The following is a 27,927-nucleotide window of genomic DNA, read 5'->3' as shown; positions in this document are numbered from 1 at the left end:
TGAGGGCCTTTGTTTGGGACAAGCCTCGCAGGATGTTTTGAAGAATCATTATAGAAAGGTAAATTAGAATTTCAAACTTGCTGACACAGTCCCCCGGTCGATTCGTGATTTGAAGAGAGCAACAGGAAAATGAATACAGGAGGCTGAAGCATCCCCTTCCACATAATTATGGCAGGGCGAGCGGTTTCCTGATGTACTTGCGTTTGTCTTCTATTCATTACCGATCTAAATGGGATAATCTGGTCCTCGTCTATTGCTGCAGAGCCGTCGCATTCATGATTCAAGAGCCTGCACTGCAACACTGAATTGAATTAATTTGCTTCCCCAACTGAGGTGGCAAGTGGTTGAAAAGATCTGAGCAGAGAGCGAGCTCGGAAGTGTACATGAATTGATGTGTTTGTCGGAAGTAGGATGGAAGTGACAGGACAAGGGTGAGCGGGACTAAAGGGTGGTGTGTGTGCACGGTAGCAACTATGAAAGAGGAGGGAAGAGTAATGGAAGAGAGATCATAGGAAATAAATGCGAGTGTTTGAGGGCGAGTGACTGAGGAGAGAGAGGGAAGGGGGAGGTTTCCTAAGTGCTTGAGCATCAGTGACTGATAGAGGACAACATTGGAAGAGAGGTGCTGAGCATGCATCCGTCTCTAGTGTTATCTGTGCGTGCTCAGATGGGGTAGGAGATACGCTGCACTGTACGGGGCACAGTGGGAAAAGCCTGGCAACTCTGCGGAAGCTTTTTATAGACATATGGAGCAGCAAAAAAAAAGTCAAAACGGCATCAATTCTGGACCAAAGCCACAAAAGCCAAGAGAAGACAAGCTACTGAAATCCTGAGCGATTTCTGGAGTGGGTTAGCTGATGTCCGGGACTCTCTTTGTCTCAGAGAATTGGCTCGTCCTCCCTGGTGTCACACCAGATGCGTTCTTTTTCTGTCAGCTCGAGTGGCAATGTGACTTGCTCTTACTTTTCTTAGTGCACTATTTGGATACATATTTTCTTCACATCAAATACTGATGGCTCCTGTACTGAAGGCTTTTTCTTCTATGTAAAATATGCTTCATGGTAACATTTCTGAATACGTGGAATCGGAATGGAGGATGCATATGTAGATGGGGAGAAACTGAAAAGATTCACAGATGACTTTTGGTACGTCACAAACCTCTCAAAATAGAGGCTCAAAAGGGCGTTTTACTTATTTATTCTCTGGCTGTCTTAGGAACAAAGGTTCTTTCATGCCAAAAATGATACCATTTGATTTAAATTTAACATCATACGGAAAAGATCAAAGCTTTGCTGAGAACAGTTTGTTTCAGTGCTGAAACTTTTCCAATTTTCTTGATGCCCTTTTCCTTTTTGAAAGTTTTCCTTTTGAATTTACTGACAGTTACTAGATGTTCCTGGCCTGAATTCGGAGTTTTCTAACATCAGCAGTGCCACAAACAGCTATGCGAAGATGTTCGGACCAGAGAATAGGTCTTTTATCCAGATAGGTTTAAACAACACTGTGGTGGGCTTCAGACATGAGGTCCAGTGTCCTGTCCCCTCCTGGCTGCCGCTGCTGCTGTCATTCCCATGTGAAGGATGTTTCACGGCACAGCGCTAGGACCATTTGAACCGAGCACGAGCCCTGACCGGAGAGCAGAGATCCGCAGGCACGTTAAGATGGTCATGGAACAGCTGGAGGAAGTTCTCGCTGAGCTCAAGGACGTGGCGAAAGAGCTCCGGGAGGTAAAGCACACGCTTTGGGCATGTTTTGATGGTTAAGGCATTGATTTGATAAAAATGTATTTGAACACAGTCTGACGATGAGATCTGGTAACCAAAACCTTTAAATCCATGGTTGTCCGATCCTGCTCCTGGAGGGCCAATGTTGTCCAATCCTGCCCCAGACACACTTGCCTGGAAGTTTCTAGTAATCCTGAAGATCTTGATTAGCTTGTTACGGTGTGTTTGATTGGGATAGGAGCTAAACTCTGCAGGAGAGTGTCCCTCCAGGAGCAGGATTGGACACTCCTTTTTTAACCTCACAAGGGGTGATCTACAAGCTTGAGCAAGGCACTGATCCCTACATTGTACACTCTCAGAAAATAAAGTACATAATTGTACCTTTAGGGGTACAATGGCTTGTCACTGGGGCTGTACCCTCAAGGGTACAATATTGTACCTTAATCTTTAAAAGAAACGGTACATATATGTACCTTTTAATGCTTTTTGACACTCAAAAAGCTACATATATGTACCTTGAGGTCCAATAAATAAGCCCTATGGGGTACGTTAGTGTAGATTTTACCTTGGGGAACAGAAATGGACTCCTACTGTATCCCTATTTCTGACAGTGTAGTGAAACATTATGCAAGTACACAAGCGCTTCTAGGTATGAATGACTGATTTTGTGAAATTTTGTGAAAACAATTCATAATGCAACACAAAGTAAGCATTCACATTTTCAAAGTTGCTTTACCATTGTAAAAGTGGTCGACATGTTTGTAAGTAGTTTACACCCTGTTTGACTAGGGGAGGGCCACTGTCCTGCAGAGTTTAGCTCCATCCCTAATCAAAATATATCCAAAGTCACCAGATTGTTTAGAAGGTGTCTGATTAGGGATGGAAATAAACTCTGTAGGAGAGTGGCCCTCCAGAACCGAAGTTGCCCATCCCTGGCATAGACGTATGAAGGTAACTCTATCGCCCCCTTGTGTACTGGAGTTTGTTACCATTTCAGGAACACAGGAACAATGGGACTACAATCTTGCAATCGACTGGTGAGCATTCATAATGTTTACTACTTTAATACTTTGGTTTCTGGTCTAAAACTAAATGCATACTTGCTAACTATACACAAACCAATAGACACAAATACAGTGGGTGCGTTTCATAATCATACACAAGGTCACAAATACATCCATGCCCCAGTGGTATGTCCATCTAGGGGCTGTTGACTGGACAGCTTGTCACCCAAACAGCAAGCAACAGATAGATTAACAAGGAGAAAGGCTTGCAGGATGACACCCCCCACACACAACGTGACACCCCATGCAAGCAAGATGTCATCTGTGATGCCTAATTATCACCCGGCGAATCAGACAATGGGCCGACATGCGCGGGAGCGCATCTGATTTCCTCATCTTCTCACCTGTCAACGTCTCATCTCTTTTGCAGTTATCTCCCTTTGTGCTGGACGATTGCTTTCAGCATTATGTGAGAGGACATCTCCTTAATTAATCGCTTTCCTCGGGTGGATATCTATCTGCCTCATTACCGTCACTGAGTCTATGAGTGTCCCAGACTGGCATTTGTCTCATCATCTCAGTCACAGCTCCTCTGGATTTGTCTCATTTGTCTCCTTGGCCAAGTTCAGGCATCACCGGTAGCTCTACCGCTCTTGCCTGAGTTAACACCTCCATCTGTCACTCACACCTTGCAGCAGAGCCTTATTGTTACTACTGACATCTTGTTATGGTTATTAGCTTTGCCACACGCTCATCTGTCTTTCAGCTGTCTTTTATTCCATAGATAACAGCCAAACATTTGTCACGAATCTGAATTCTTTGCTGCCAAATGTAACCAGTACACTGCTCAATTATACGCCTTTGCTTGATCTATCCACACAGAATTATGCAGACGTCTTAGTTCTTTTCATGTTTGTGTAATTAATTTTTTTGGCGGCAAATTTGATCATGCTTTAGCTAGCAATAAAAGTGTAGTACTTTCAGCTCCATTTAACGTATTTTATCATGTTTAAATCCATAATTCCACTGATTTCCCGCCAAAAAACGCACTTACACAAATTCTGTCTGGGCCTTCTCTATTTTCTATTGTAAATATCAAATATATTTATATACATTTAAAAAAAAAAAAAAAGAGATCAGCAATTTTTAACCGAACTGACTTTTATTTTATTGTTATTATTTACAGTACAATGGTGTAAACTACACTAATGGGAAAGCTGATGTCAATGTTGGTTGATGTTTTTGAAAATCTTGGTTGTTAAGCCTTGATCTTCTTATAATCAGCCAGGCTAACCTTTTGAAAAGTATTAGGTAAGTTTTTTTAGTAGCCTTTGTAGTGAAGCTTTTTTCAAAAGAGTATCTTGACTACTCAAGGCTACTAACAAAACTTAGCTAATACTTTTCAAAAGAGTAGATTGACTACTCAAGTAGCTTACACACTACTTTAAAATAAATGTAAACTACTTAAATGGGTCACTGTCTCTTTAATTACCTATAACTATAACTATACAAATAGTTATCAATATTGTATATCAGAACAAATAATTAGCATAACAATTTGAAAATGTTGCTTCTGAATGTTCAAAATGTAGTTTTTATGTTTTAAAAAAAGTTTTTTCTTGGTTATGTGAACGTTAAGGGACCATTCCATTTTATTATGTTCTCTGAACGTTCTGAAACAAGTAGTAACATTAAAAAAATATTTGACAAACGTCCAACTAAAACTTTCCTGGAAAAAAAGGTTAAATGAACAATGTAAGGCATAACTGACGACGAGCCGTTGAATTATTAGAAAAATAATGCACACCCGAGGTGGCAATGCATGGCATTATTTTTCAATAATTCAACGGGCCGGAGTCAATTATTCCGCTTATACTACAGTTACCACACCTCAAAGCATTGTTCAGATGATGTATTTCAAGACGTTTGTCAGGTTTTATCCAACGTTCTTGTGTGTGGGACTAATTTCTTTTCAATCTCATCCCAAGCCTCCGTTGCTAATTTCAAAATGTCATTTTAGAGCTAGTAACGGAGGCTTCAGCCACTGATAGCAGACTAATGAAGATGTTAATGCAGTTAGAGAAAGAGAGAGAGAGAGAGAGAGAGAGAGAGAGAGAGAGAGATGTGAATTACCTCAGTCTGTACGTCTCTCAACAGTGTTCGGCAGCAGCGTCTCTACTAATAGCGAAACTGTACATTTATCTACTCTTTGAACAGTGCCGTTATAACCTCATATGTAGGAGAAAATATCATGTAGATTTTAAATTGTTAAACTATTTTACTGATAAAATTGTCAGAGCAAAATCGTTTCTCTGCGAGTGTGTGTGTCCGTACTGTTTAAGTGGAAGAGAGAGCGGGAGAAAGAGAGTGTGTGCTTTCCGTACATAATAAAACCTAATAAGTCCATAATTTGGTGGCAAAAAACATGGAAATAATTAGTTGTTTTTGTCCTGTTGTTTACTATATTTATTTGCTTGGTCAGTGTCAAAGGCTTTGGTTCTTTTGCTGTTGTTGGCTGTAAGGACCTTTGGGGCCAAGACCTGGAACTACTTTAGCCGTGTGTTTCCCTGACAATAATTGCACACCTTTGAACGTTCGTCAACCAATCAGAATCAAGCATTCAACAGCCCAAATAATGTTTTTGTGGAAACATTTTTAGAATGTTATTAAAGGTCAGACAACTTTTAATGACCGTTCTATAAACGTTACTGCAAGAACATTTGTTCATAACTTTGAGAGATCCTTGCCAGAACATTTGTCAAACGTTCCCGTTAGCTGGGATAGTATATACCTGGAATGCAATGTAAGTTGCTTTGGATAAAAAAACGTCTGCCAAATGCATAAATATATATGTAGACAGATAGGCCTATGATAATGTATATGGAGATTATTTTCAGAGCAAATATATGGGAAGTCAGCAATGCTTGATGAAAAATGTATGAGGATAGAATCTGTTTTTAAATCTAATAGTTTCTTTCAGAGTCTCCAGTCAGCCTCCAGGTAAAAAAAAATCAATCGCTAAAGAAGCCCAGTAGTGGTGATGGGTCTTTCTTACTACTTTCAAATCAGGCTTCCTCTCGCAGTGCTTGTCAAAAGCTTGTTCTGACTCACACTCTGTTCCAAACACACTCTGTTTAAAAGCCTTCTGGGAGGGTTTGGCAATTATCTGACACCAAGACCCGAGGTTCTGCAGGTAGGATGACTGTGAGACAAAGCGGATAAAAAAAAACAAAAAAACATTTGGGTGGCAACTTTTAGAATGGAATGGAATTTATTGCACTGGCTACATAATTAGATTTAGATAGGGGATTTAAACAATCCTCTAAATGGACTTTTTCTATTTTGTTATTGCTTTTATTGGAACCTTTATTATAAGTTCTGAAACATAACTTTTATAACTTCTTTATTTTGTAAAACATCTGTCATAAATTGTTATAGTTCAGAAAAGGAATGAAGAGATCTTTTGAAAAATGTGTTAAAAAATTATGTACATTCATATGAGATGGTGATGCCAGTCATGATCTTGGTTAAAAAAAATACTGTTTATTTTACATTGAGAGGGTCGCCTCATGGGAGCTGCCATTTTGAGATCACAATTATTTGACTAACTTTATTTTTGTAATGTCCCATTATTAGACACTTCAATCACGGAAATAAATTCATCATGGCTAACTGCGAATAACGCCTTGAAAAATTGCATCGGTAACTGGAAACCTCTGCATGATGAGGCCTCCACACCACTAGATGTCAGTGTCAAGTCCCAGACGACTTATAGTATATCAAACAAAAACACTGAGTCATTTTTAAAGTTGGAAGGTTTCTTCCAAAATTTTCTTCACTATTGTGTTTATATCCGAATGAAACCAACAAGAAAAAATGTAGAGTGGGGTTTGATTTTCTCCATGGGGAATTGATTGGATCGTTGATTAAAGCTACAATATGCAAGAATTGTTTGCCGCTAGAGGGCGCTACATTCCAAACAACAACAATGGCGTAGCTTGATGACGATGTGAAGGAGTGTGGAATGATGGGAACTGTCGTTTTAAACTCCACCGTGGATGTAAATCAGTCAGACGGGAATCGAAAAATCATGTTCATGGATGAGGCTAAGTTTTATTTTGATAATGACATGCTTTTTGTGGCGAGGGGGGCATGGTTCAGCGCTGTCTGTAATGGGAGAGAGAAGAGACGAGCGGGACGCAAGTAGGTCAAGTGCAAATGACGAACACCTGTGTCTTATTGCTGTGATCCGCGTGGAGAGACCGCTTATAAGCCGCGCGCTGGAACGAGAGAGACTGAAGAGAAAATTGGATGCAGAGAAAGAAAACCGGTGGATCCGAGCTCTCATTTTTGAACTGTTTTGTGCCGTCGCGGTTGCCACGGTGAATGCGCGCTGTGCACGACTTTTGTTTGTTTTGCTTTATTTTTAATAAAGTTCGAGTCCGTCACGCCGACCCCTGTCTTCTTCCTTCCTGACTCTTGAACCTCATCACACTTTTATTTCATTCAAATAAATTAACCGCAAGAAAAGTAAGGTTTAATACTAAATTGGTTATCATAGATGTTACTGTATGTCGAATTCATTGTTGTGATAACGCGGCGCAGTTTTACGTGTTCTAAACAATTGTTGTAAAAGTACATTCGAACATACCCACATCATTTGCCAAAACACTGATTAATCTTTATGTATAACATATGCTATATTTTTTACATGGCCATAATCACCAGACGTGATAAACAATGTCAATAAACTAAACACAAACCTAAAGCAATAATACTTCCCTTACATAAACATAACTATTACCAAATGCTACATTTGGAAAATATAAAATTAAGCATGCTTTGTCGACAGAACCAGCTGCAATCGGTAAAGAATAATTGTGTTCCATAACGACAGCACGAAACAAGCTAACGTTTGTTGCTTGATAGACGCTACAACTACAACTTCCGCATTTGTCCAGGACTCCACGCAGTACGAGCGGAAACCGAGGGTAACGCGGATATGACGCAATTGATCGGCGACTCCCAGCTCCCCCCTGCTCTAACGCCCCGTTTCCTTGGTTAAAATCGCAATTTTCTCACGATTTAAAAATAGTTGGAAACATTTGGGGTATTGTAAGTAGTCAACTTAACAAAATATATAACACTGGCCTTGAGATTATGGGATATTTTAATGCAAAATTCTTGCATATTGTACCTTTAAGTACAAGTGTAGGCTAAATTAGACTTTTCTGTCAGTATAAGTCAAGTATATACTTAAGTGCAATTTAAGTATATTTTTTGAGACATACATAAAAAGTAGACTGAAAAACTTTCTTGTTTTAAGTTTAAAAGAAGTATAGCACATTTGAATAAACGTCTTTTTTGTCAGGGAAATGTCACACCGCCCTCCACAGTGTAGCAGCACTCTGATCTCCGATCAGTTGTGTGTGGATGGCAAGAATGCATTAAACATGAACTGTCTGACAGCAGCGCACATCAGGGCACAACCCCATGAGAGATGATCTAATACCTCCCCCAGACAGGACCTTTCAGTGGTGTCCCAAAAATGTATCTCTCTGATATCCGCACAGCGCTTATCCTACTTGGCAGTGTTCGATATATATACTCGAAAATACAGTACATTAGGTTTGTACAGCCCTCACTTGTCTGCATTGCAAAAATCTTGGGATTGTTAACGTATTGTGTGCGCTTTCGAGCAGCAGGTGCATTGTGAATGGATATTTGGACTTTTCAGTGCCTGTCATTTGGGCTATTCCTGTTTACATTTGACTGCTCATTACCGAATCCCAACAGCCAAAAGCCTGTGGCCTGCCGCTGAATAGCCGATCTGCTATATTATAAACACTCAATACTGCAACATCCTGGATTGAATGCGATGAGAAAGTTTGGCAGCAGCAAAGCACTGAGCTCAACAAAATCAGAAGCAGCGAAAAACAGAACAGTCTGTCATTAATAACTCTGATTTTTTAATCCAAACGCAGTGCTTTATCATCAAAACATAACTGCATCATAAATAGCACACTAAGCTGCTTAATATTGATTAAAAATGTATTACATCTGAACGCCATCCCATCATAGATAACCATATATGTATGTTACATAATCTTATTAAAATCTACAGACAGACTTTCTGATCAAAGTGGCTTCCATCTGTGGTATCGCAACTCCTGTGCCTTGTTTTGTCTTTGAATTGTGTGCACCAGCCTTGAGACCCTGCTCAGAAAAGGAGCTGGGTAAAGCAAGAGAAGGAATATTGATAAGCGTATGGTTGAGTTCTTATGTAAGATGCAGTTACTAGCACAGCAGGAGGACAAATTCCCTTCAGCACAAACAGATATTAAATATTCCAATGCCAGTGGGTGAAATGGGGTGAGATGGGGGAATAAAGATAGAAAGGATAGATGCATAGCCTATATATACAGTATATATATACACTCACCTAAAGGATTATTAGGAACACCATACTAATACTGTGTTTGACCCCCTTTCGCCTTCAGAACTGCCTTAATTCCACGTGGCATTGATTCAACAAGGTACTGAAAGCATTCTTTAGAAATGTTGGCCCATATTGATAGGATAGCATCTTGCAGTTGATGGAGATTTGTGGGATGCACATCCAGGGCACGAAGCTCCCGTTCCACCACATCCCAAAGATGCTCTGTTGGGTTGAGATCTGGTGACTGTGGGGGCCATTTTAGTACAGTGAACTTATTGTCATGTTCAAGAAACCAATTTGAAATGATTCGAGCTTTGTGACATGGTGCATTATCCTGCTGGAAGTAGCCATCAGAGGATGGGTACATGGTGGTCATAAAGGGATGGACATGGTCAGAAACAATGCTCAGGTAGGCCGTGGCATTTAAACGATGAGCAATTGGCACTAAGGGGCCTAAAGTGTGCCAAGAAAACATCCCCCACACCATTACACCACCACCACCAGCCTGCACAGTGGTAACAAGGCATGATGGATCCATGTTCTCATTCTGTTTACGCCAAATTCTGACTCTACCATCTGAATGTCTCAACAGAAATCGAGACTCATCAGACCAGGCAACATTTTTCCAGTCTTCAACTGTCCAATTTTGGTGAGCTCGTGCAAATTGTAGCCTCTTTTTCCTATTTGTAGTGGAGATGAGTGGTACCCGGTGGGGTCTTCTGCTGTTGTAGCCCATCCACCTCAAGGTTGTGCGTGTTGTGGCTTCACAAATGCTTTGCTGCATACCTCGGTTGTAACGAGTGGTTATTTCAGTCAAAGTTGCTCTTCTATCAGCTTGAATCAGTCGGCCCATTCTCCTCTGACCTCTAGCATCAACAAGGCATTTTCGCCCACAGGACTGCCGCATACTGGATGTTTTTCCCTTTTCACACCATTATTTGTAAACCCTAGAAATGGTTGTGCGTGAAAATCCCAGTAATTGAGCAGATTGTGAAATACTCAGACCGGCCCGTCTGGCACCAACAACCATGCCACGCTCAAAATTGCTTAAATCACCTTTCTTTCCCATTCTGACATTCAGTTTGGAGTTCAGGAGATTGTCTTGACCAGGACCACACCCCTAAATGCATTGAAGCAACTGCCATGTGATTGGTTGATTAGATAATTGCATTAATGAGAAATTTAACAGGTGTTCCTAATAATCCTTTAGGTGAGTGTATATATATGAACACACACACTGTATATTACTCGGCTTATGCTCAGCCACATGAACTATGAAACTACAGACATTCTTCAGGTCTTGGTCTTTTCATCAACACTAAGGGTGTATTCACACCTGCCTTGTTTGGTTCGATTGAATCGAACTCAAGTTCGTTTCCCCCCTTGGTGCGGACCTTTTGGGCAGGTGTGAATACAGCAATCGAACTCGGGTGCGGACCAAACAATCGAACCGAGACCCAGCTGAAGAGGTGGTCTCGGTACGGTTCCAAACGAACTCTGGTACGGTTCGTTTACGGTGTGAACATGAACCGACCCAACTGCAGAAAACTGCGCCTTTTTATTTGACTGCTCTTATGAGGATACTTAACAAAACGGACATTTTGGCATAATGCTGTGCATGTGTTATTGTTCGTTCAAGCGCGAAAGAAAAAGAGAATTCTGGCGCGCTGTCTGTGCACGCGATACTGTTGCGCGTCTTTCTGCGAGCCGTGTGTGCATTCACAGACAGAGCGTTCTTTTTTGTCTTACCGCGCTTAAATGGTTTAAAAGCACGTTCTCTCCGCCGGAACCGTACTTGCAGCACATCGTCGTCTTCTCAAAATCTAATTACAACATCGTATAGATGACATTTTGTCATATTGCTCAATAGTTTCTTAATATTGCGTTTGTAGAGAATAACACCAAATCAGTAAAAGAACAAATATTGCATTACGAAATATCTCCATGCTGAGCCTGTTTTTGCACTTCTGCTTTTCCCTGCTTGAGAATTCTTTTTTTATTATTTCTTTATTTAAAAGGGACAGCGCACATTAATCAACATGAGGACAAAGTCCAAAATGTAAATGTGCCAGATTTAGCCATACAGGCTCATTTTCATCTGCAGTCTCTAGGTTGATGGTTAAGAGAAAACAATAAATACACTACAACAATACAATAAATGCATATCAATAAGAAAGCCTTAGATAGGCTATATATAAGTAAGAATAACACCACTATTCCCGATCAGGACAACTGGCAGGTTGATGGAAAAAAAAAAAAAAAAAAAAAAATCCTGTCCAATGAATGGACGACCTTAGCACACGTGTGGTTTTGTTTACAAATTTTGGTTCACTTGCAAAAAGAGCAGTGTGAAAGCGAACCGTACCAAACAAAAAAAATCAACATTGCATTTGGTCCGGACCAAAGCAAGTGAACTATCGGACTTTCCTGGTGTGAATACACCCTAAGAAACTAGATGTTTAAAGTTGAATGGAATTCCAGGGCGTTGCGATGTGCTTGCTAAGCCATTCTGAGTGATTTTTAGCACTGTTGCTGTGGTGTTCAGGGTGGTTGTTTACTGGCACTAGTTAAAACCCCAAAATCTCTATAACATTCTGGTCAATAGAATTGGCACAAGTTCCACCTTGAATATGGGATTTTTTCACTTTGATGGCAATTTGTAACTATTTTGCGTTTTGGTGACTATTTAGTGGATAAGTCGTATATGAACATTTTGTGCAATCTGTTTACGCCCTTCTGACGGTTATAAAGACTACTGCAACTTCCACTTCATGCCGACTTTAAAAAATATTGTATTCCATAGGAGAAAGAAGTTCAAACTGGTTTGAAACGACATAAGCTGGCAGAATATTATTTTTTGAGTGAACTATCCCTTTCAAGAGTGAATTTATTATTCATGACATTTATTCAATTTTCTCTTTTTCCACTCAGGTTGTGGCCCAAATTGACAAGTTGACATCAGATATCGACCTTGACTCAGAGGATGACCTGACACTAGTGAGCTGCAACGAGGACCGTGGCAACTTCTTGCACAATGAGACATTATCCGACAACCACTTACTGCACAATCCTCTCCGTAACCCAACCATAGCCAAGAAGCAAGAGTTAGACCTCTACCGCAGGAGCTGTGGAGACTTACCCGCCCTCAATGGACCATTAAAGGCCCCAAACAGCCCTAAAGCCTCCTGGCTCTTTGGATCTGGAGGAAGGATCCATTCTTACGACAAGACGCTATATCATGCACTGTGCTGCGATGATGATTACAATGAAGATAGAGGTGGAATGAGATCATCAAGGCTGTCGTCCACAGATTCTGTGTTTTCATCTTCACCTCCAAGGTTTTTGACTCCCACATGTAAACGTAAAACTTACTCCAGCCCAGACTCAAAGAAAAGAGCCCTGCGTAGCTGCAGTACGCAAACTGTTTCTGATAAAAGCACACAAACTCCCTTCCCATACATTCCAGCCAAGCAGAGAGCTTCAAGTGACTACAAGAACTAAAAGTATCCCAAAAAATGTAAGAGAATTCACCAAAAAAATAAACGTCTGTTTTTTTTTTTTTTTGCTGTTCCGAAACCATATGACTTTCTTTGTTCTGTGAAACACAGGAGGTGAAATTTAATTTCTTGATATAAATTTTTTTTTTTTTTAAAGAGAACTAGGTATGTGAAGCTTGACAAAAAAAAGTCACCATATGACTTGTTCAAAATCTTCTGAATATACTCTACCGGTCAAAAGTTTGAAATAATTCAGATTTTTTTAAAATGTTTTTGAAAGTAGTATGTTATGCTCTCCAAAGCTGCATTTATTTGATAAAAAATACAGTGAAACTGTAATAATGTGAAATTGTCACGATTCCCTGTGTCTGTTTCATATCCGATTTTGATATTCTGTTGTCTTGCTGTGCCTGTGTTCTCTTCCCAGGATTCTTTGATTAATAGGAAATTTAAAAAACAGCATTTATTTGAAATTTAAATATTTAGTACCGTTATAAATGTATTTACTGTCACCTTATAATCCATAATGAGTTTTTGCTGAAGAGTATCAATTTCTTCTTCTTTTTGGAAGTGTGTCATAGTTCCCACAAAAATATTAAACAGCAAAAATGGTTTTCATATTAATAGGATTTCTTGAGCAGCAAATCGTCATATTAGAATGATTTCTGATGGATCATGTGACACTGAAGACTGGAGTAATGATGCTGAATATTCAGCTTTACCAACACAGGAATAAATTACATTTGAAAATATATTAAAATAGAAAACAGTTATTTTAATTCTAATAATATTTCACAATATTACTGTTTTTACTGTATTTTTGTTCAAATAAATGCAGCCTTGGTAAGCAGAAGAGACTTCTTCAGAAACATAAAAAGCTGTTAAATTCGCAGGGAGCTTGATTGACAGGCGATCTAACCAATCATAATCCGCCATCCGCCATTTTGTCCGACAAAGCAGTCAGGAGAGATAGCAGATTACCGGTAACATGGGAGGATTTGAACTTGAAAAACGGAATGTAGCTACTGACGCCTTTCCGCGGTTTAAAACAATATTCCTTCTTATGTTCATTCATGTTTATTTGATGCTATAAATTAACTAGAAGGAAGAGATGATCGGTTCACGAGCAGCTTTAACTGATGCTCTACAGCGATCTGTCAGACACATTTAAGAGTCACAAAACGGTATGTAGCCTATCGTTTAAATTTCATTTAAAAAATGACCAAATTTGAAAGGTGAGACTTTGTCTAATATGTTTAATATCAAAAGTAACCGAAAAGTAACCTGGTCTGTCCTGTCTGTCAGCGTGTTGTCAGTCTCCTCTCTGCTCCACGATGTATTTTTCACTGCGTGAGAACATGGTGTGTCGTGAGAGCAGCGTAGCTTGTCGGACATAGCGACAGTGACTAAGGGGGGCGGGTCTTTGTTGGGTCTGGTAGTGTATTTGTTAGGTTTGAGATCAAAAGTTGAGTTGTTGTTTTTTTAAACAAAAAATCTTAGCACTGGTGCTCATTGGTTCATTCATAAGAGAAATAGCCATTTCTGATTCATTTTTTTGTCTGATCTTTTTTTCCAGTCTGAATGATTCCTTCATGAACTACTTTTATAATATTTCAAAGATACTTTCATGGTGCCTGTTTAAAGCTTTGGTCCACATTTATTGTAATTAATGGCAAAGAGTGATCAGCACGTCAATCAAAATATGTCCTTTGTGTTTAACAGAAGAATGAAAGTCATTGGAATGGCATGAGGGTGAGTAATAGTTTAAGTTAGTTTGAAATGATTTTGAACTGTGCGATCTGTCGATACTTATGATAATGAATTACTGTCATTGAAAAACCTCTGTTCTCATGGAGTTTGCAGAAAACAATTTAAACATTGTTTTGATTCATTATGGAGGCATTATGCCAATATCGAAACAATCATGCATCTCGGCAGAACATTAACACCACTCCAAAGCCCCCTAATGAGTGAGAATTGGTTTCGGTCACACCCACACTGCGCAGTAGCCTAAATAGACACAGTTAAATTAAGCGAGTGGTACACTTCCCCAAAGAATTACTGGGAAATAAATAATGTGCTTTATATTAGGCTGTTTTTTTTCTGAAAAAAAAAACAAAAAAAAAAGAGTACATTATTAATAAAATGATGAATAAAACTTTCTGGCAGATGCTTCATTCCGCATCATCTTCCTCTCAGCAGGATATCAATTAATAAGCAACTGTTTTTCCTGTAATGTATGCACAAATTTACCATAGTAACCATGGCTCTGACAACAAAACTGCTGCATTAGCCATTGTCACAAAAAAAGAGAAATGACCAAAATGACAGAAAAGCTTTTTACAGTGTTTAAAGAGGATCCATTTATTACTGGTGGTTGCTAAAGTTCATATTTGCATATAAGGCTCATATAGGATCATTACTGCCATAATTAGGGTTAATGATTCGAACAATCCTCTAACTGTATTACATTTTGCTGTGCGGCTCATACTGCACTGTTTGTGCTATAGACATGAATGATATCTTCTGTGGCTTATTGAGGAAAAGTGTGTTATTACATTTCTACGTGATTAGACTTATGATTTTTGCCTTGTGGAACATAAAACTGGTAAAAAAATATTCATAGACTTGTTAAATTTAGAGACCAGAATATCATATTTTATGACCAGATCTTTTTGTGCCAGTGGGAAACCACCTGGAAACATTCTTAAAACGTAACGTTCCACCAAGGTTCTCTCAAAGTTATGAGCAAACATTCTTCCAGCAACGGCGCTGATATATTTTTAGACATGCCAGTGCAAGTTGCTTTCAGTTAAAACCACTCAAACATGCATTGTAGTCTAATGATAATAATAAATTTAATTTGTTACATGCATATAGCGCTTTTCTCTGCACTCAAAGCACTTTACATGGAAGGGGGAATCTCCTCAACAACCACCAATGTGCAGAATCCACCAGGATAATGAGGAGACGGTGATGAAGCCAATCAGTCAATATGGGGATGATTAGGAGGCCATGATGGGAAGAGGGCAATGGGCAAATTTGGTCAGGATGCCGGGGTTACACCCCTACTTTTTTTTTGAAGGACATCCTGGGATTTTTAATGACCACAGAGAGTCAGGACCTCGGTTTAACCTCTCATCCGAAGGACGGTGCTCTTTGACAGTATAGTGTCCCCGTCACTTTACTGGGGCGTTAGGACCCACACAGACCGCAGGGTGACCCTCACTGTTACCCTCACTAACACCTCTTCCAGCAGCAACCTAGATTTCCCAGGAGGTCTCCCATCCAGGTACTGACCAGGAGGTCTCCCATCCAGGTACTGACCAGGCTCAACCCTGCTTAGCTTCGGTGGGCAACCAGTTTTGGGCTACAGGGTGAAATGGCTGGAGTCTAGGACTAGGCTTAAGCCTTGTCTGTTAAACCGGGGGTATGTATAATATTTACGGAAGCATCTGACCAGGAGTAATGCAGCAGACTGACTGAATTGCATCAATAAGTTCTTGGTTTAGTTGACAGACTCTAATCCTCCAGACAGTGGTGTAGCGGATGGGCACTGCGGGGGTAACCGCGATAAACTCCTGCCAACCCTCCCAACATCCCCCCGGAACGCGATTTCTACCGGAACAAGATTTGTACCAAGGGAGGCCACTGCCTTAGTTTTGACATATGTGATAATGCTGACATTTACACTGGCTTACATTTTAAGAGAGAGAACATTATGTGAATAAAAATGACAAACTCTTCAAGAACGTTTCCTAAAAAGGACGTCTTTGTGTGGATCAGTCCGTGTTGTGCATGTCAAATAAAATCACTCGTAATAAATAAATGTAATTTATGATGTTTTTTTGTAACAGCATTTATTCATTATTTATATATTAAAGAAACCATTATGTTATTCATGATTAAGTAGTGTCGTATTATAATGGAAAATAATTTTACCGTTATTTATGCATGGCAAATGAAGGATAAACTGAAATTCACAGCATTTCAACACCACGGCCCTGTCCTAAATGGCACACTGTCATGAAACAGAAGGATTCACACAGGTAAAGTTATCAACAAGTTTATTTGCAGAAGTATGTGATTGTGTAATGATGGAAGCAGGTGAGTAACTGATGAATATAATGTTCAGGATGGATATCTGGATGAGTGATGGTCGTATCTGGAGAATGGAGTTCGAGGACTGAGGACTAGGTATCGTGCAGGTAAGGAGTCAGGTAAGTGTTCTTTGGGGGAACAACGAGACCAGACCATGATGAACTGCAGAGGGAAGAGTTATATAGTGCTGGAAGATGATCAGTGAAGATTGGTGACAGGTGACGGTGATCTGTGATTGGGAAGTGCATGCAGGTGAGGGCCAGGGAGGATGATGGGAAATGTAGTGAGGAGGTGGTGACTAGCTGGTGACCGTGACACACATATGCACTTACGGTCTTGTGGACTTACAATGGCTGCCACGCGCATGTGTCTGTCAAGCCCATGAGATGGTAAGGTGTCCAATTTGTCAATTTTAGGCTTCAGAGGAGTGCTCGTGAGCACTTTGTGGTCGATATGTGCCCTCGATGCTCACATTTGCTGAGCCTCCACTGAAGCAAGCTCAATAGCAGATATCTTCCCGACAGTCAAATCGGTATTTAAGCGCCATATTTTGCCCGTTGCACTTTCTCCCATTCATAGTAATATGAATGCACTGTCTTTATATATCTAAAGAAAATTTACAACCTACTAGCTACGTTTTGCCTTAAAGCTATAGTAGGTAATGTTGGAGAGCTAGCAAGATTTGAAAGCGGCACCTCTTCTAAGCTCCACCCCCTCCCGTCAGTACTCTGTCCAAAGCTACGCCCCCACAAACATGAACGCGCATCCACAGTCGGAGTCAGCTGCAGGTCACAGGAAAGCCGAGTATTTTTGTCATGTTGGAATAAATATTTTGAAATGATAAATGCCTTTCCTTTACCATTTCAGCATAAACAAGCTATTACTTTTCTTACCTCCTTACATGCTAAATGAATAATGACAATGAATGTGGTATAACACTTTTTGTTTTATTTAAAAAAAAAAAAACGAACAAGAGAGACCTAAGAGAAATACTTTTTTACACAAGTATCTGTACTTTCGCTGCTTTTGATTGTCATAAACAATCTGTATTTACATATAATAAATAAGAAATATATATATATATATATATATATATATATATATATATATATAAGAAAAGGAGTGTCCAGGGATGACTGACAGGTCAGGCTTTGCATGAGGCGTCGTCTGCTGTGGTGATCTACTCCTTTGGCAGTGATTTACCTTTAGGAAGAATATCACAATTACACATCTGACAATAATTACTGCATCTCAAAGACACACAATGAATGACAACACAACTTTGTTTCCATTTCACACAGTAACATTTCTTCTCGTAGCTAACAAAACACATAACAGTTATGCCACATCACCACAGTTGTCCCGTTTATAAGCAATATATTAACGTAATTTTATCACAATTATAATGCAGACACTTGCGACTATGGCTGTGCAATATGTTCAAAATGTCATGTCCTAAAAGTCAGATAAGCAGACCTGTAACGCAACTGGCTTACACCGACAGAGAAGCTAATGTTAGCATTGGGCTAATACTAGCTACAAAAGTAGCTACGTTGCCTAACGTAACATATATCATGGAAATAACAAATCCCCCCGAAGCAAAACAAATAATTACCTGTTCAGCAGAAAGAACGCAACCTCGGCATCGCTTTTCAGCTCCCTCAGTTGTCTCCACCGTTCAAATGCTGCAATGTTGATGCGAGTTTGTCCTCTGGCTTTATCCAGTGCCTGTTTCGTTGCAGCCTTTTCTGCCTCCGATTTTCTTTTTTTAGGCTTTTTATCAGGGCGAGCAGTTACCAGCAAAGCTGGCATTGGTAGATTTTGCTGCATTTTCTCTTCCATTGTGCCGCAAACTCCTGCTTACTCGGTGTAGTGAGCTGAATGTTTCCGGGAACGGTGACATGTGATGAGTGCACGCAGGGCAGCCCGCGCAGTGGGGCTCGGGCACGAGACATGAAGGCATCTGATTGGTTCTTTACATTCGCACCGAATGGCAGTGATTGGTCAGAGTTTTTACTGTCCTGCAGCTGCTACAGAGGTCTGATTTTTTTCATTCCTTTTTCTGAACACATAATGTATTGACTACTCTCAGGATGGAAGGACCATTTCACCCAGTATAAAAAAAGTGTTTCTGAACAGGATTACCTACCCTAGCTTTAAGAACTGGATCAAGAAGAGGTAGTTAGGTAGTCCTAGTGTGGCTTTCGAATGGCCTCACTAGAAATGGAAACGGCTTCGGCTTCGTATACTTCTGCATTCTGCAACAGTCTGTGCAATGTCCGCATAATGTCCAATTTTTGTCTCCACGTGGACGATGCGCGTACAACAGCGTATGCACAAGGTGAATGTTGAGACTAGAGCCCTGCGCGGGACTGTTTTCATCATCCCGCTCCCGCCCGCGCCCGCCGAATTTCTGACCATTACCGCCCGCTCCCGCAACGTATGTGTTTCACTCCCGCCCGCTCCCGCAATATGTATGTCCACTCCCGCCCGCACCCGCAAAACTCTGAGAATTTATTCCCGCACAATAATAGAGATGCATTGATTTTGTGTCTTCTCCCGTCCCGCAGGAAAAAACACATATTTGTATTGCTATTATTAAAGAGATTCATGGGGTTGTTTGTTTCGTTTCCCTGGCCGGCATAGCCTACTGGACACATACACACAGGATAATGGAGGAAATCGAGTGTGCTGTTTTTGGATGGTTTTGTTTTCGTTTTTGCTGTTTTTTATTCAGGATACTCTGTCTTGCGCGTGCAATGATGACGCAGTGAATAGTGATGCTTCTCTCTGAACAATCAGCAGTCTGCCGTGTTTTCACGTCACATTTTAGTATCGCCTAAGCTCGCTCAGAACCTCGCCGGAGGTGGTACGAAAAAAAGTACCGGGAAGCAGATACAGTTACAACTTTTACACAGTGGAAAACCAAACAAAGGCGAGGCGAGTCGAGTCGAGCCGAGCCAGGCTGGTACTGTGTAGTGGAAAAGCGCCATTATTGACATCTCCATCATGTTGCAATTGCCTTAAGGCTACCTCCCGATCCCGCAGTGTTTTTTTTAGCCGCCCATTCCCGCCCGCAGCAAAGTTCAAACCGCCCGCTCCCGCGAGATTTGCGTTGGGTCCCGCGGGACCCGGCGGGACTCAATCCCAATGCAGCCCTCTAGTTGAGACCACAGTTGTGATGTACCAGTAGTCGAAGACTAATGAGTGCGGAAGGAGCGATACAAAACAACACGCTGTTCCAAGAACAGTAAACAAAGCAGCATTTCATTCTCCATAATTTTTGGTTCTTTGGTTTGGGTCTTTTGGTTTTTGGTTCTCCATTTGTTTTGGTTTTTGTTCTAAACTTTGCATGCAATGGCGGATCCGCTACTTTTCTTTCATCTATCCTTCAGTGCTCCCCTCTGACATCTGGTAGATTATTGAAAAGCAATTGTATCGCGCATGTCGAACTCGTCCAGCCGCGCTCGAGTATACTTTGAAAGACAGAGCGGAATTCGGAAAATGAAGTATACCTGGGCCTTTAGCAAAAGATTTTTAGAACATAGTTTTATTTGCTGGGAACAGCACAGTAGAATGCTAAAAACCACTCAGAATATTTAACAACCAAAGAACAACGCCTAGGCAACTACCACTCACATTTTCTTTTGGAAATTTATAAATCTAATTATATATTTACAGCTACTAATAACTCCTTTTGTGTTCTACTGAAGAAAGAAATAAAAGTTTCAAAAGACATGGCGGAGTAAATTTAGATTTTTGGGTGTGCTGTCCCTTTAAGCTTCATTTTGTAAGGATAAAATGCCCAGCAGTGTCTGTAATCATAAGTGTAGACAGTGTAGCGGGTCAGATGGAGGAAATTAATTAAGAGACAAGACTCACTGTCTATAGTGTCAAACACATTAGCCATGGCGTATCTGAACTTTGACATTTCGGGCCCATTCCTTCAAAATACCTCACAAGGCCGTGATCTGAGTTCATCTGTCAGTGTGAGTGAGGTAATTTAATTGGAGTCTAAATCATAAAGCTTTACCTCGGGCCCATTTCAACTGGAGACGGCTGTTATGCAATCATCTATAATAAAAAGCCAATCTTAAACTGCCTTCAAGGACCACTGTGCGGTTCTTTTTATGGAATACCTTTTAATCCTTTATACAAGTAGAGACCAATTATAACTAAGGAAAACACGAAGTTGAAGATTAGAGTTTAGAGGAATAGTCAAAAATGAAAATGTTGTCATCTACCACTATATAAAAAAAGTAATATTATTTTGATTCATATGGTAACATCGAAATGAACTGGAACTAATATTATTTATATGATATTACGTAATAAGACAGAATCAAACTGACTATTTACACCAGTGTCATTTTAGTATCATTGATATACTATAATAGTTTTTGTTGATATTTTTAATTAGATTTTTTTTAATTAGTTAAAGTTTTAGTAATTATGTTGTTGTTTTTTTGTTATTTTTATTATTTTTTGTTTTGTTTAAATGTCTATATAGTTTTTATAAAGTTTTGTATGGAGCCCCGCACATGACATGCAAGATAAAAAAGTACTAATTTACAACCAGATTTACTATTAAGGGAATGAATTAGTAAATTGTGCGCACAAATTATTAAATCGAGGGATCGAATTAGTTAATTGTGCGCACAATTTAAATATTTTTTTCCTGTATGTCATGTGTGGGGCTCCGTAGTTTTGGTATATTTAGCTTTAGTTATTTTTGTACTTCAACTTAAACTAAACGAACTAAATGTTGCTTTGGCAACTAGCTGAAATAAAGTTTAAGTGTAAGATTTTTACATTTATTTATTATTATTATGTTACGGTTATGCTTAGTTTCTTAGTGTTTTTGTTTGGTTCTCCTTGTTTCCTGATTCCCTGTGGTTTAATTCCTTGTTAATTTCCTAATTAATTACACCTCTGTCCCATTTAGTTCCCTTGTTTGCTTCTTTGTATATATTCTCCCTGTTTTGTTCAGTTCATTGTCCGGTATCGTCTATGTTTAAGTGTTTGTTGAGGCGAGCAGGGCGTGGCAGAGAGCCGTGGGAACGGAGCGGGGCCAGTGGTGCGAGTGCTAATGAGCGTCACCGGCACGCTACACCAGTCTGGAGTCTCACAGAGGAGCTCCAGAAGTATGAAAGGAGGAGTGATGACAGTGCAAGACGACAGAGGACCAGGGGCCCGTTCTTCGTACGTTGCTTATTACATCCGAGATCAAATGACACATCCAAGATGATATCATCGTGCGAATCATGATCTGGCTAACTCGGTTCTTCGAACACACTTGCCGGATATGATTAGTATCGCTGGATTGTGTTATCTGAGATAATTGCGCGTTCATGCGCTGGTTAAAAGGGGATATGTATCGATAGTAGAAACATTGATCAGCAGCGCTGCTATTGGCTGTTCAGCGTGGCCAAAGAGCGCGCTCAGTTTTTCTCCTCAGCAGAGCAAGAACTAATAGTCGAAGTTTATTCGGAATTTTAATGTTTAATCAAAACGCCAGGGAACACCTCAAAGTCGCAAAAGCCAGGAGAGAGGGCTGGCAAAAAGTAGCAGACAATTTAAATCTGTTAGAAGTGGCCATGTTAGATGTTTTTATCACTTATTAGCTTATTTCTTTTTTATTTTAATAATTGCATAATTACTTTGTGCATTGTAATGTCAGAGTCACCACACTAGAACATGGGAACTAATAAAAGTGAAGTACAAAAATATTCTACATAATGGTAATTTTTAGTTATATTATACAGTAGTCTCTTTTATAAAAGGCACTGTTAAATAAATGGTGTTCTGTTTATAAAAGCAACCAAGAAAAAGGCTGAGAAAAAAAAAGAAAAGAAAAGATCTTAGTAGCCTACACTGTCAAATAATTTTTGCTGCATTAAATTAAAGCTGTATAGTCATTTCAACTGTTAAATCTTGAGTAATGATGAATTGCTTTGACTTGTGAAAGTGAAAACTGATAAACTTATGTTAATGTAAAAATATTTTGCCATGAGTTATTGATCACATTTTTCCCCAGTGTAGTTCATTGTAATGACATTGTGTTTTCCTCTTTTGTGCACTTTTACACAATACACCAACACTTGTATCTGTTCCCAAGAAAGTGGTGGCTGAAATATGTGCAGTAAGTGGACATTTTCTAACTTTCCAAAGGAAAGAAAGTATAAGACTTTGTAATGTCCATTTGTTTCCATTGCACTGGACAGTGAATAAACCCTCTCAGATAACTGTCATATGGAGGAACTAGCCTACCTGCAAGTGCATAAATAACTTTACTTCATTTATACTTGTATGCTTTATGGCTGCAATATAAGTTGCAGGATTCCACATCTACAGAAAGGCCTACAGAAGAGTCTGCCCAGACAGAGGAGATATAGGCCTACAGGTGGGCAGTGTATAGACAACTTTTCCTTTTTATTTGTTGCATGAGGCATGTGTCTAATATCTCTTGTTGCAGGCACTTGACCACTGGCATTTCTTTACAAAGAACAATTGAAATAAAACTCAAGGAACTAAGCATATTAGTCTTTTATTAGACATTTAATGAAAAGTGTTTTTTTTTTTTTTTTTTTTTTTTTTTTTGGCAATGTTGTGTAATATGGCACATGCAACAATATCACAGGCCCTGTCAGGTGTGCAACCCTCAGACTTTTCAGACACTGAAATCTTCCCTTTAGTTAGCCAAAGTTCATTTCATTGTGTGCCCTTGTCCTGGCTAGAGCTGCATTGTAACTGGTTTGGGTCAGGGAATGGGGTCATAAAACACCTGTCTGCAGGCAGGAACATGTCATAATCACCTATGAACAAAATGCAGTTCTGTTTGGATCAGCATAAGTGTATGTAATACAGTGAGCTTGATATTTAATTGTGGAACTTTTCTTACCACTTGCAAATAATGTGCATACATGTGAATCTCTGAAAATGATTAAGTCATGCACAGATCCTGGCCATTTTGCTTTCACATTTGTGATATGGAAGATTTTAGTCAACTGCCTTTTTTTATTTTATATAATATTACTAATCTGGAATATTAAGAATCACAATAGTAACTGGGCTGCACATTTACATTGTGAACCCCCTTTCTGTTCACATAATCCCCTTCATTGAGGCCTTGATGGCAGTCTATGGTTTAGCCTATAGTCTATAGTACCAATCACGTTAGTGAAGCCTGAGTGACATATCTGTAATCGGCATGGTCATGATTGTATGATCTTCATAAAAAATTATGATAACCTAAAAAGAATAATAAAAAAAAACTGCTTTACAACATTGGGTCTTAAGTGGCTTGGAAAAAAATAAAAAATAAAAATAAAAAAAATAAACCTGTTTTTTTAAACATAAAAGCGACAAAAAACGACAATCTCACGAATCACGAGAAAATATATATAGGCTATATATATATATATATATATATATATATATATATATATATATATATATATATATATATCTCAGAAAGTGCACTATCGCGCTGCGCTGGACTTCCCGTATCAGCTCCGCTTATGAAGCCGCAGTCTAATCCTGTTAACATGAAATAAGCCTGCTCCCGAGCAGGTTTAAGTTTGCGCACATGTTGCTATGACAGCAAGTCCAGGATGAGCGTTGAAGAACCAAACAATCCAGGATCATGCCAAATCGCCAACAATCAAATCCAGCTAAGTGAGTTAGCGACGTACGAAGAACGGACCCCTGGTCTGGATTTGATGTTGTTGTTTTGTTTTCATTTATGCCGCAGTCGCCCGTGAGGTTCTGCTGCTTTAGTTTCCTTTTTTCTTGCATGTCAACAAAGTTTGGATTAAAGTTTGTTGAATATTTGCCAGTTCCCGCCTCCTCCTTCCCTTATCAACATACTTTGTTACATTGGTGGCGAAACCCAGGAGGAAGGAGGAACGCGCTGTCAAAGAGCCCTCGCCGCTGTGGGAAATCCGTGGTGCCATCGAGCATGGTTGAGCAGAGTCTGCCACCATGGATGCTTGAGGCAGTGGCCCTGAGAGACTTACTGGGGGATGGACCGCCTGGTTTATGGAGGGGCGGCTGTCGTCCGAGAAGGAGCAGAAGAGTCTCCGCCGTTTGGCTGCCGTCCGCCATTATGGGGAGGAGCAGGGAACAGGGGAGGAGCATGCCAGTTCCCCGAAGCCGGAGGAGCCGTCGCCGTCTACCAGATGGTGGAGGAGTCAGAGGGCCGTCCACCGAGGGCTATCCAGCACCACCACCACCACCACCACCACCACCAGGGGAACCGGACCAAGATTTTTTTTTCATCTTTCCATCTCCTTTTCTCTTGCCTCGTCTGTTCTTACCGTTAGGTGCTGCGGCCTAGTAGGGGCAAGCAGGGTGGGGCTGAGAGCCGTGGGAACGGAGCGATCTCAAGTCTCACGGAGGAGCTCGGGAAGGATAAAAGGAGTAGTGACGACAGTTCAAGACGAGAGAGGACCAGGCCTGGACTTTATGTTGTTGTTTTGTTTTAATTTATGCGGAAGTGAGGGTCTGCCACTTTACTTTTGTTTTTTTGTTACGTTTTACTTCCCACCACTTTCTTCCCTTATCAACAAACTTCGTTACAGTTGTGTTTACTTAATCTCCTACGGTCTCCTGTGTTTTTCCATTGTGGATTTAATAAAGACTGTTTCTGTTGGATACTCCTTTGTTTCATCATGCCCTCTCTATAGCCACAGCCATAACATGGCTATTAATAAGTAATGAATTTTGTTTAAAAAAAAATATATTTTATGATTATAACCCTGGTTTACTCCATTCAAATGAATTTTTAAGGTTCAGATCAGACAGAAAAAGTAGCTGCACTGTTTCACAATGTTGCACACTGCTTACAGAATCTTCCCTTTTAAACCAAAAGATATAATAACCAGCCCCCTGTTCATGCTGTTCTCATCACATTTCTTTCCACTGGGGATCCTTTCTCCTGATACTGGATTATTGAATTTGCTATTAAAATGGTTACACTCAATAGTTTGATTATATTCAGTAGACTGTGGAAGTTGTGACCTGCCTGCACTGTGCCTCATGTGCCTGAAACTGTTTGTGCTGAGAATTACCTGTTGAGAGTCTGTGACAGAACACAGAACTCCACTAGTCAGTCATTTATGAGTACATACTGACATGATGTAAACATCTTCACATTTATATTGACCTTATCAAGCTCAACTCAGTTATGGGAAAAATTATAGTGAACTATTTTACAGAATATAAGTTACAATTCGACTTTAGGCTCAGTAATAGTTAAAGTCGAAAAGAAATGGAAATTAATTTTCTAAAAGCATGTTTGGTAACATTCACTACTAGGCTACTAGGCTTAAGATATATAACGAGTTTAGATGGAAAGGTTCTCAACCTGAAGACGTTACTGTGGCTAAACCCATTAATAGATAACATACTTCCTTGAAAATAAATTCCAGCACAGCGCTACAATAACCATAACGAAATTACCATTCACAATAGATGATGCTTTACAATGAACTTAAAAATGGATGTTAAATATTATCTTTTCAATAAAATACCTTACTTACCAGTTGAGTAATAAAAATGCACAGATATTTCAATAATCTTTACTTTAATTCAGACATGTTTTTATATATTTATTTTTTAGAAATATGACAACAATCACATAACCCATAGAGAGATTGCACTCTCAGAGAGTTTGGGAATAGTCACACATAATTATACACATAACATAAACATGATATCAGAGTTTTAAAATCAAACATTTAAAAATAGAACAATACATCCCGGTTGTTTAAACTAATGAGCATTAAGCTGTGTCATCAGCAAGTCGCTTCCTATCGTGCTTTTGATCAGCGCAGTCGGTGGAGAGCAGCTGCGCCTGACAGCAGAATCCGTCACGGCCAACTCGCCGTCGCAAGAGTTTTTTGACGAAGTTTATTTAGGACAGAGACCTTGAACCCTCGATTTTGAGTGAGGGAGCGAGTCTACTAAATATGTATACTTCAGGCAGATCCATAGACCACAATGCAACACGAATGTGATGTCACAGCAGGTCGCTTAATTTAGCCACTCCTACAACCATACACGCGTCAAAAAAGCCAGAGTAACTTTTCTCAATTTTACGGATATGACTTGACACGCACACGTGAGTGACGTACACAATTTCCAGTTAAAACCATCCTGCCAGGTCTAAAATATAAACACTTATAATAGGTTTACCATAGTGAATCAGGCTAAGACAAAAATAAGTTTTGTAATAAGGAATGATGATGTATTGACCCATTATATAGATTGTGTTAATTTTGAAAAAAACAATAACATTGCATTCGTAGGGTTGCAAGTTGCAAGTCGACGCTAAATGCTATTTCATCAGAATCTTTCTCTTTCAAGCACGAACATTATCGCCTCACTTGACTCCAAAGAAGTCGAAGAGAAGACAAAGATAAGAAGCCTTTTGCTCTCCGTGGAAAAGCCCCTGCAGCGGAGGGACGGCAATGACAGCACTGCAGCTGAGAACGGCGCTTTTCCCCTGCGGACATCCGGCAAATGTGTTTGAGCAAATTTCACGTCTAAAAAAACTTATTTCGGAGGCGTTTATTTCAAAATGTCATGCCATGAATGTGGCACATGCAGGGCTCTCCTGTACTCCAAGGATGAGTTTGTTGCCTTCCTGGGCCGTGCTCATCCTTAAGCCGCCCTCCTCAAAGCGGTCTGCTTTAGCTATGCTTGTGGGCAGCTTTTTTTTAAGAAAGCAACCCCATCCCTTGTCCTCTGCCATACTATTCCAGTCACGACCTTTAGAGGACTTAACGGCTGAGTCGTGGGGCAGAGCAGATGGGAGTAAGTGAGCTCACACAAGTCCATATCCCATATACATCCCTCTCCCCACAGCAAGGATTCCCCAGGTGCTTTTCTCCCACGAAGACCAGCACCCTCGTCTGCTGCAAGCAGTTTGGTCTATTTCTCTGGATTTCGAGGAGGAATTTTGTAATGACACTATGTCATTTGCAGCTTCTGATGCAGAGGAGTGGTCGAACTCCATGGAGGACTTTGCCCCCTGTTGCCTAAGGAGCCAGGTAATGTCATGCCTGGTCTGGACGCCTAACTTATTTGTGTCCTGACCAAGGCTTATGAAGAGCTCGACTTGGAGTGGTTGGCCTCTTGTCAGCCGCCTGGGGGCCCCA

General features: G+C 40.1%; 1 protein-coding gene across 2 annotated transcripts; it reads left to right on the top strand.

Moving 5' to 3' along the window:
* The first annotated feature begins 369 nt into the window (after positions 1-369).
* On the top strand, positions 370-12,891 carry LOC307151489 (inhibitory synaptic factor 1). Of its 2 annotated transcripts, none has more exons than XM_079859563.1 (2): positions 370-1,727; positions 12,099-12,887. In XM_079859563.1, the coding sequence occupies exons 1-2, from the start codon at positions 1,581-1,583 to the stop codon at positions 12,666-12,668; spliced, it is 717 nt and encodes a 238-aa protein (XP_079715689.1). In that variant the 5' UTR covers positions 370-1,580; the 3' UTR covers positions 12,669-12,887. The 2 variants fall into 2 exon arrangements, with proteins under 2 accessions (XP_079715689.1, XP_079715690.1); XM_079859564.1 differs by lacking the exon at positions 370-1,727 and adding an exon at positions 2,719-2,761 and having other exon boundaries at positions 12,099-12,891.
* The last annotated feature ends 15,036 nt before the right edge of the window (positions 12,892-27,927 follow it).

Source organism: Squalius cephalus, assembly GCF_949319135.1.
Source record: "Squalius cephalus genome assembly, chromosome: 23".
In the NCBI taxonomy this organism is placed as follows: Eukaryota; Metazoa; Chordata; class Actinopteri; order Cypriniformes; family Leuciscidae; genus Squalius; species Squalius cephalus.
Note: the sequence above shows the minus strand (reverse complement) of the source record. Positions and strands in the feature narration are given on the sequence as shown.

Coding starts and splice junctions, on each gene's coding strand:
- LOC307151489 (XM_079859563.1), top strand. CDS start 1,581: ATGTTTCACGGCACAGCGCTAGGACCATTTGAACCGAGCACGAGCCCT. Junction 1,728..12,098: donor TGGCGAAAGAGCTCCGGGAG/GTAAAGCACACG, acceptor TTTTCCACTCAG/GTTGTGGCCCAAATTGACAA.